Source organism: Sebastes umbrosus, chromosome 1, assembly GCF_015220745.1.
Source record: "Sebastes umbrosus isolate fSebUmb1 chromosome 1, fSebUmb1.pri, whole genome shotgun sequence".
Taxonomy (NCBI): domain Eukaryota; kingdom Metazoa; phylum Chordata; class Actinopteri; order Perciformes; family Sebastidae; genus Sebastes; species Sebastes umbrosus.
The window spans coordinates 31,574,031-31,584,245 of NC_051269.1; the positions used below are offsets into that span (position 1 = coordinate 31,574,031).

Here is a 10,215-nt window from a genome sequence, read left to right on the forward strand (position 1 = left end):
TTTACAGCTTTCTATGGTTGCATAGCAACAATGTGAGGTTCAGATAACAATCTTTATCCTACTGACCATAGGGTTTTTGAACCCAGTAGAAACCAGCAGTGGAAACATTCAATCTGTAACCTCATTTCTCGTTTCTTAGCCTCTAAGCCGTATATAGTTTTAGACCCTGGAGCCCCTGATTCCTACGCCTTAACCCAGAGTTGTTTGGATTACAAAGCGAAATAGACAGCAACACACCAAATGGGATGTATAGGCAGTGGGACTTTTTGGCTTTAAGCTTGGGTTGCTGTTTTTTTTTTTTATTTCCTCGTGTCACAGTTTTAGGGTCCCATAATGAAAAGCTGCCATTGTGTTTGTTTACCTCCTCTTCATCTCTCAATGTGACATTAGCTAGAGATGAGTCACCAGCAAGAAAAAAACACTGAGTTCATCTCACTGCCACGGATATTTCCCTCTTGAGTGTGTCTCACCTCGTTGGTGTTCCAGCGATGGCGCTCCTTGGGCAGAGAGGAACATTTGGGTAGACACTCTAGCAGCTTCTTAGGAAGGTAGATCTTCAACTGGCCCGGCTCATCTGGAGCGGAAGGGGAGGCGAGGGCGGAGAGGGGGTGAAGATAAAGGAAGATAAATGAGGGATGAGTAGGAAGAGGAGAGAGATTTCTCATCAGACACAGACACATTGTGTGAGGTGAATACCAAAAAGCAGCATCTCTGGGATCTGGATGAATAAAATCATCTTTATACACACTTTTATTGTGTAGCATTTTTAATGGCTGATGTGACCTTAAGTAAGAGAATTTGCACATTGATTTGTTCAGGCCGATGAAGGACACGAGCTAATTCATTTTGTTCCATCCAGAACTTGATTTGTGATAACTTTCTGGTATTTTCTGATTCATCAGAAATACAGCTGAGTATTTGCAGTGAAGAGATGTCAGGCTTATACTTTGTTTGGCCCTGTTATTTATTTATTCCTATTGAATGAAATGGGATAAAGCCAATAAAATTGCACCAAAACTATGTTTAATATTTCAACGTCATCTTTATGTAAGTGTGTCTTATTATATCTTCTTCAATTATGTGTGATTCACGAGAAAGGTTGATGACCTTACTCGTCCTTTGGCTATCAATGTACAGGGTAAAAACAATATTTAAGAGCGCAGAGGGAGTGGCAGCGCACTTACAGCGTTTTTGGATAGCAGGTGGAGGTGCACAGAGCACCTGGGGCCCACCCGGAAACAGATTTAGATTAAGAAGAATCCATTATCATACATTATCAGTGCATTTGGGGTTTGTAACAATCATGGCCAATCACATGGGTATCTCTTATCCCCTTTAAAAGCAACACTCTCCCCACAGTGTTGTACAGACGGTTTGGTAATGGAGTAGAGACTCAGACTAGCTCCTCCTGAGAGGAAACTAATATTCTTGTACGGGAGCTGGAGAGTCACAAGTGCAAATATATAGCTGCCCAAATGTTGCTACAGGCCGGTGATGTTTAGTTTGAAGTTTAAATAAATCATGTTTCTGGACAATACTGAGATTCCTGGGAGCTATTTAGAATCATAATGATCCAAACGCTAATCACAGGTGAGGTAACGTAAGTCGGTAAAAATCAGTCAGTAACCTTTACATTCTCGGCATTATTGCCTCAAATGAAGTCTGGTGATATTCAATTTTTTTTTTTTATCAACAAATCCCATAAAAAGACCAAAATCAACAATGATTGATCCAAAGAAGTATTCCCTGTGTAGCCAAAGCCTAATGCAGCTTACTCCTCTCTCTGCCATAAACCTCTATTGTTGTCCAAAAACTGTTAGTTTTTCACATCAGTGAGCCACACCGTTGCACTGGGTGCCTTTTTCCTCCATTACAATGAACATGGGTACAGCAGTTTATTTTGAGTAAATCCTACAAACCACCATCCTGCTGCTGTAAATACTCACTAGAGCAGATGTTCTCAATCTTTTTTCAACCAAGGATCCCTTACAAGATAGAGAATATACCAGGGACCCCCTAATGTATGTCCCCTGGAATCATTTTTAACTATAGTCTTAGTTATGTGAACAACACCAGAGAAATGTATTAAAAAGACAATAGACATATTCAACGTATTTGGAGATTCTAAGAGTTATAGTTTTGTTTGATTAGAAAAATGAAAATACTATTCATAGAACTATGAAGCCTTTAAAAAAAATAGACATTACGATAATTTGAAAACTTTTCACGGACCCCCTGGCAGAGTACCACAGACTCTTGGGGGTCCCCGGACTTTGAGAATCACGGCACTAGAGCACCAAATCCACGGCGGAAAATAGTCCCCAATAAATGCACTACTTACTATTGTTTTTAAAGGACCAGTGTGTAACAATTAGGGGATCTATTGGCAGAAATGGATTACAATATCAATAAGTTTGTTTCTTTACTGTATAATCACCTGAAAATAAGAATCGTTGTGTTTTCGTTACCTTAGAATGAGCCGTTTATATCTACATAGGGAGCGGGTCCCCTCTCCACGGAGTACGCCATGTTTCTAAAGTAGCCCAAAATGGACAAACCAAACTCTGTCAACTTTTCCTGCTTGGGCCGGAGTAGATAACGTTACTCGCTCCCGTCGCCGCCGCTCTCTCTCTCTTGCTTCACCACTCACTTCCCACATACACACACACTCTACGCACTCTGCTCTTACAACAAATGGCTCTAGAGAGGGCCATTCGCGTTTTCGTGTCGGCCACCCTAGCTCTCCAACATGCTTAGCACACAGGAGAGGCTTCAGTTGGTTGCAGTCTCCTCGCCTCATCGCTAAATACCGCCAGATCCTACACACAGGACCTTTGACCTTAACTATCAATTTGTGACCCGTATTTAAAGATTAAAACCACAAACAGGACAAAGAAGTATTTCAATATTGAGAGATGACTAACACATTGTTGATTTTTTCATGGGATTTGTTGACATTGACAATGACAAAAAATATACTGCACCTTATCCTTTAATTGACAAAAATATGTTTTTTTTTCAGTGTAATGCAGCAAAACAGGCAACAAAACATGAATAATAGCGTTTTTTGTAATTTTGGAGAGACCTATGAGAGTCCCACTAGGGCTGGGTGATGTGGAGAAAATTAAATATCACAATATTTTTTACCAAATACCTCGATATCAATATTGCAACGATATTGTACGGTTGATCATTGGTGTTTTTACAAAATATTTACACAATGAGGTTTTTATAAATAATCATCATTAATGTGGATAGAATGGGTAAAGGCAAATAATAGAACAGCTAGAGCAGTCTGGTAAATTCAGAAAATTACATCACTTAATTGTAATGCAGCCTGTAAAACCAGGAAAAGACAAAAATTATGCCATATTACGATATCCAAAATCCAAGACGATATCTAGTCTCATTGCAATATCGATATAATATCAATATATTAGGCCCAGCCCTGTGAACTACTACCAAAACGACATGGTGCTGCTGGATTACCAGTGAAAGTGCCCCTACTGCGCCTCTCCTCCCACTGCGGAGCTCGGAGAATCACCAAAATACTGAATAGATGCAGGTGAGAAAAAAAAAAATCCCACCGCGCCTCAGGAAAGTACTACTTCACCGGCGCATAGCGTCCACACAAAGCTAGAGCCCCTGGTGTGTGTGTGTGTGCCTGTTTGTGAGTGTGTGCCCAACGGGTGTGCCGCTCAGAAGTCAAAGAGAGCAAGCACTCAAAGGTTATTGATAAGCATTTGAGTAGAGGGCGTCCATTCATGACTCCCCTGGGAAGATAGGAATTATACTCTACCTGAGGGCAGACGACAGAGCGAGAGAAAAAGAGAGATAGGTGGGGTGGGAGGGTCAGAGCGGGAGACAGAGAGAGGCAGGAAGACAATGAGCCAGAGAGAGACAGTTAATGAAGAAAAAAGCAACTTAGAGGGAGAGAGAGAGAGAGAGAGAGAAGATTTAGAAAGTAAGAATGTTGCAAGGACAAGCGACGGAACGAGGTAACACAAAGAGAGAAAAGTACTGTAGCAGGACAGGAGTGGGGTCCATGTGTGTGTGCTCACGTCTGAGCATGTGTGTGTGTTTGTGTCAGTAGGAAGTGTGTTCAGGCACGTATGCTCCCCCCTAATCAATTATGCATTTATTAATAGAAGGCCTGAGAAGACAAAATTTCAAACAGCTGAACGGTGCAGCAGCTTAGTTAAACAGCTGAATGGTGCAGCTTAGTTAAAGCCTAATTTCTTTTTTAGCAGCACTCCAGCCTCTCTGCTATGAATGCCAATCAGCGTTTAGACCCCACCCCTCCTGGCTATAACCCCCTCCCCTCCCCCTGCTGTTCTGAAGAATTCTCATCAGAGCCTCGCCTTTGAAATGTACCAGAACCACCACATCAAACAAGCCCGTCGCACATGCGTACGGGGCGCACACACAAACACCCGCGCACACACGCAAACACATACACACACAGCGCCTGCCGATCAAAGCGCAGACATCACAGTATTTGTCCCAGAGTGGCGTTTTTTACCAGTGACCTTGGTACCGAAAATCCCTTTCAAAGCACACCTTCACGGACACGGCCGTCATCTTAACCTATCCTCACATTCACTCTCCCCGCTGACGAGGAATGGAAGACCAACTTTGCAGATTTGTTGAATGCTGATGAGCTTTTACACCCCAAAGGGTTGTATCTTGTATTTCTAACAATCCTGAACCAGCGAATGCGTCCCTGTTTTAAAAAATTCAGCCTGGGTACTGTCGCAATCGTCTTTTCCATCTGTTCCGAATGGCTCTCGGTGGAGCTATACTGTGGTGTGACATGGGGCAAAAAACTTCTCTTCTGTTTCTGGCTATCCAGGAGCACGAACCAGTCTGGGACCCTGGGAAAACACATCTAAATATGTAAATCCAGTGCTGTTCACATTTATATTTGAAATAATAAAGCAGTTTCAATACCTGCATTGCTTCATGTGAGTCCCTCAGCAGTACGCCACACATTTCTGGCTGTACATAGATCACTCACTCACTCGCTAATCTAGTAAAAAGAGTCCAAGTGACAGAGCCTGAATGCTAATGTGGAGCTGCTGGCTCGTTAAGTCATATAGAGGTATACGAGCTAAAAAGTGAAAATGATCGACCAAAGTGAAACATTGTTTTGGTCGCCTATCAGATGCCATAATTTAGACTGGAATCACACAGAAGAGCGGCCTCCGACTGATGAATATTTTACCTCATAAAACTGTCATCTCCATATTTAACACAGAAACAAGCCAATGCCCTTGTGAGATGGCTGTCAGTTAATTATAAAACTCTCCCCAGTAAAGAGAGAGAAAAACGCTCCAAATGCAACTCTTAACTCTCCCCCTACTGATATTAGGAGGCGTCAGGGGAAATTTTCACATTTTCCCCCCTTTTCGGGATGAAATTAATGTGACAGAAAGAAAGGCTCATTGCACAGCAGCTAGATAGAGGGATGGGAGGGAGGGCCGGGGCAGGGAGAAGAAAAGGGGGGAGCATAGCATGGGATGAGCGAGAGTGCAGGAAGAGGGAGGGAGAGACGAGAGAAAGAGGGAGAGCAGGGGGCGGAGGGGTGGAGGGGGAGGGAGGGATAGAGAGATGGGCGTGCATGCTAATTTTATCATTCTGCTGATAAACTTTTCCTCCAGTAATCCTCCAGCTGGGACGTGAGAACAGATAGGAGACAGGGATAGGCTCGGGAAGTCTCAGCTCATATTAAACAGCCATCCCAAACAGAACTCTCTGTTCTATTCTATTGTTTTTCTCTTAATTCTTTATTTGCTATTTCATGACAGTCTTGTTTACGCTCATCCCTCAAAATAAGAGGATTTGATGCAGGTATGAGTACGGCTGTGTATTGGCAAGAATCTGGCAATACGATACTAGGGGTGTAAGAAAATATCGATACACATGAGTATCGCGATATTATGTTTTGCGATACTGTATCGATTCTCCAAAACGCTGTATCGATTTTTAATTAACCTCTTAAAAATCCGACGGCACGCCGGCCACTGTTCTGTCTTTCGGAGGATGTAGCGGACTTAGTTTTAAAGCTAGAGAGAAGGTTATTGGCCTCATATGAAACTAGAAAACCTAAGGAATCCGTTGGTACCAACCATGTCATACTTGCATCTCGGGATGGAGGCTAAATAATGTTCCAAACTTACGCTAAATTTTGGCGAGGAAAAATTGGCATGGCCATTTTCAAAGGGGTTCCTTGACCTCTGACCTCAAGATATATGAATGAAAATGGGTTCTATGGGTACCCACGCGTCTCCCCTTTACAGACATGCCCACTTTCTAATAATCACATGCAGTTTTTTGAATGCAGTATAAATGAGTTATTTTTGCCTATTCTAAAATGGTGTATTTGAATATCTCTGTATACTGGGGTCCCTGAACAGTCTTAAAATTGCATAAATTGGGTATGACTTCATATAGTGTATTTTTATAGTGACAGTTTTCCTAAAATTAGATTTGAAAAAAATTGCAATATATTGAATCGTTACTCCTGTATTGGGATACGTATAGTATCGCCAGATTCCTGCCAATACACAGCCCTATACAATACGTATCATGATACAGGGGTAATGATATAATATATTGCAAAGCGATATATTGAGATTTTTTAAAATGTAATTTTAGGAAAAATTGTCATAGTATAAAGAACACACCAGAAACACAACATTTTAGAATAAGAAAAAATAACACATTCGTATCCTATTGAATGCCAAAAAACTGCAAGGTGTTTTCTTCTCAAAACTGCATGGGATTATCATAGAGTGGGTGTGCTTTTCCTCGCCAAAATTTAGTGTAACTCAATACAATATCACAACACATAATAATGCGATACTCATGTGTATTGATATTTTCTTACGCCCCTACGTTTGATGCCAACTGCTCCTTTTGAAAAGAGAAAGGGGTTTATAGAGGGGGTATCTTCCTCTGCTATACCCATAATAACCCCCACCACCACCTCGCTAAGCAGCATGTCTGTCTGCTCCTCCTCACATCTGTTTATTTTCCTCCAATTTGTCCCCCTAACACACACACACACACACACAGCAGAAGCAGAGACATGCATCTGCGTCATGTCCTCAGAAATCAATAACCAATCAAAGCAATCATTGCCTTTATAGTCCCTCTAACACACCGCAGCAATCACACACACACATGCCCGGGACACAGTCGTACACGACCAGGCGGCGACCCCAGATTACACACTCCATCTCACTTGTAGTTTAACCAGGCCCATTGAGGATTATAGATACATAATGCATGTGTACAGATTAGGTGTGACAATAAACTCCTGATAGCCAAAGTAAGCCGTGCCTTCTCTATGTGCAATAATGTGTGTGTGTGTGCGTGTGTGCCCGCTAATACTGTACTGGCATGCATGAATAAACATGATGTGTAACAGAGCTGAATTGGAATGACGCCTCAGCACAGAGACACAGTGTGTGTTTGTTTTGTGTACGTGTGAGTGTGTGTGTGTGTGTAAGTGTGATCCGTTACAGAGCAGATGAGAAGGAGACCTCAGTCAGTTCCCGCATCACATCATTCTGCCAGAAGGCTTTTATACTTGCTCCCAGAGTCACCCTGTGCCACAGACAAATGTTGGCGCACGCACGCCCAAACAGTGTGAAGAGAGTGTTTGTGTGTCTCTTACTGTTGGCGTCAGTGTCGTCACTCTTGGGAGGGGTGTGTCCGGTGTAACCAACGGCAATCCTGACCATTCGCTCTGGATTTCTTATCTTCTTCAGTCCTACAAAAGAGGGAGAAAGAGACAACATAATTAGGCGACGCTCCAGGTTTTGGTTTCCCTGGCACCTCACGTCATTCTCCCTCCTCTAAAGCCCAGAAAACAAAACTCCAAGTGATCTGCATGTGGGCTGATCCATTTTTTGATCCACTAACTTGCCTCCATTGTGTCCCCTGATCGATTGGCCACAGTAGATACACTGCCTCCATGTGTGTGACTAACTTGTACCCAGCTTTAGTTTCTCTTCTCTCTCATCATTTCTCTGTTTCCCTGACCACTGTTGCTATGATACAAAGTAGACCAACCAGCGCAGAGGGAGATGGTCTTCCAGGCTATATGGTGGATGTTGTTCTCATGCCCACTGGTGTACTCTCTGCTGCTGATCAGCGCCACGCACATCTGCCAGTGGATGGAGAGATCCTGCCTTCGTCGCCCCTGCGATTCATTTGGCTTCCATTCAGCACGGGGCTGAGGCTCGTAAATTATTACATCGTCTCTACACGTAACACAGAGGGGGCAGCTGACAAAAAACCCATCATACTGTGGATGTGTGGTTGTGTGTGTAGGTACAGTGCAGTATGGGCAGGGGGATGGTTTTATATTTATGTGGTTCAGTGCCTGCTGATCTGCCCATGGGCCATCTGTCTCATCTACAGTCTTTTCACGCAACGGGACTCTCAACCCACGGCCTTCCCTTTGCCTCTGGCTGCACTCTGCGTGCTCGCCTGCACGCTCTTATGTATGCGTGTCTAACTTTATCTGCTGCACACCTGGACATGTGCGCTTTCTCAAGTGTATGATACTACTTGTGTAGCTCAAGTTATCCCCCAAAAAACTGCCCGTTTAAAGAAATCTTTCTCAGCATCGCTCCCTAGTGGAGACAGCGTTAAAGCCTCCTCCTGTTATTTTCAGTATCACTTTGCTGAGGAAGACATCAGAATAGTCTGGTAATAAAATGCGATGTCGTCAGTGCGGTGTGTCAGTTTAGCTCTTTAAGTTGCGGAGGAACTGCGTTGTCGTCCATAACAACACATTTATTGGCTTGACTGGGAATGTGTGATGTCAGTATGGGCAAGGAAAGCAATACTTAAGAGCGGGTTGAAACCAGGAGAGGGGGGGGGGGGGGGTGTTTATAAACAAATGTCAAACACTTACTGAGTAAGAAATAAAGATTTCATTAACCTATGAGTTGAGATGGGAGATTATATCGCCATGGTGATTGTGGTCATCTCTTAAATAATTCATGAAAGAATGAATAACGGCCGGAATGAATGAAATGGTGGCTGTGTGTGTGTGTGTGACAATGATGACCCCCGAGAGTTTAGCCGAGGGAGTAAATTAAAAAAATGTAATTCATACATGACCTAAAACTGACACACATATACACACCACCTCCCCCCCCCCCCAACCACCCCCCCTCTCCCTAAATGCAGCCAGATTCTCACCTTCAATGCCTTAGCAACACATCAAATGGACACAAACATAAACACACACTAACATTTAGGTTATGACTACATAAAATGCACAGATGGTCTGGGGAGGTGCATGTCAGTGAAATGAAAATGTATTTTAAGGCTTAAAGAGAGACACATAAACACACACACACACACAGAGAGAGGCACAGAAAGCATCTGAATTCCTTCAGCATGAACCACCACTCTCATCCCCATCCCCTTTTATGCTGAACGCTTTCTAAAGCACTCATAAAGCAGCTGCTCAGGCAGGGGGGGAAACGCTGGCAAAGCATCGGACGGTGGAAAAACTAACCCCTCACACTCAGAGCCTCCTTACCGACGGGACAACTCTCCTTCATCGTTATTTATTTTGCCTGTCCTGTCGGTTAACCGTGCTCTCTCTCCTCCAACACACACAGTCGCTGGTTCAGCATCAGCACCAGCGTCCGTGTGTTTTCCAGGACGGGGCTAGAAGAAGAAGAAAAGGGAAAGCCCTCTCTCCTCTCTTTTCTATGCCTCCATCCCTTCATCTGCCTCGTCTTGAACCAGGACTCTGCCATCTCCAAATAATATAAAAACCCCTTATTTCTCTTCTTACCTTCCGGCTTGTTTTCGGCAGCCATTTCCCCTCCGCCGCGCGCCTCATCCCTCCTCCTCCTCCTCCTCTTCCTCTTCCTCCTCCTCCTCCTCCTCGACTCGACCTAGTGGTGGTGGAGGTGGTGGTGGTGGTGGTGGAGAGGGGGGGGGGGGGGGGGGGATGTAGAGAGGAGGAGAGGATGGAGAGGTGGGGTGGGGGGGTGGGGAGGGGGAGGACCACGCGCGTGCACAGAGAGGACAGCTCAAGGAGGGGGGCGGGGCTGAGGATGAAGAGGGGGTGTGGGGGGGGGGGGGGCGAGCCTGCCTCGTTCAGAGATGCTATTGGTCCACGAGGTGAGGAGTGACACCGGGGATCCGTGATGGTGACTCGCGGAACTCTCCATCCTTCCG

General features: G+C 44.2%; 1 protein-coding gene across 6 annotated transcripts in view; it reads right to left on the bottom strand.

Moving 5' to 3' along the window:
• The window catches only part of LOC119484672 (calmodulin-binding transcription activator 1-like), a 70,741-nt gene extending 60,759 nt beyond the window's left edge, over window positions 1-9,982 (bottom strand). For 5 of the 6 annotated variants that reach the window (XM_037763702.1, XM_037763672.1, XM_037763692.1 and 2 more), the window contains exons 1-3: window positions 9,827-9,982; window positions 7,682-7,777; window positions 471-574 (exon numbers count right to left, since the gene is read on the bottom strand). In XM_037763702.1, coding sequence (XP_037619630.1) covers window positions 471-574; window positions 7,682-7,777; window positions 9,827-9,851 — 225 coding nt within the window. In that variant the 5' untranslated portion in view covers window positions 9,852-9,982. Of the gene's footprint in view, window positions 1-470; window positions 575-7,681; window positions 7,778-9,826 lie in introns of those variants that run through there. The other variant, XM_037763710.1, reaches the window with a different exon arrangement.
• Window positions 9,983-10,215: the final 233 nt, after the last annotated feature.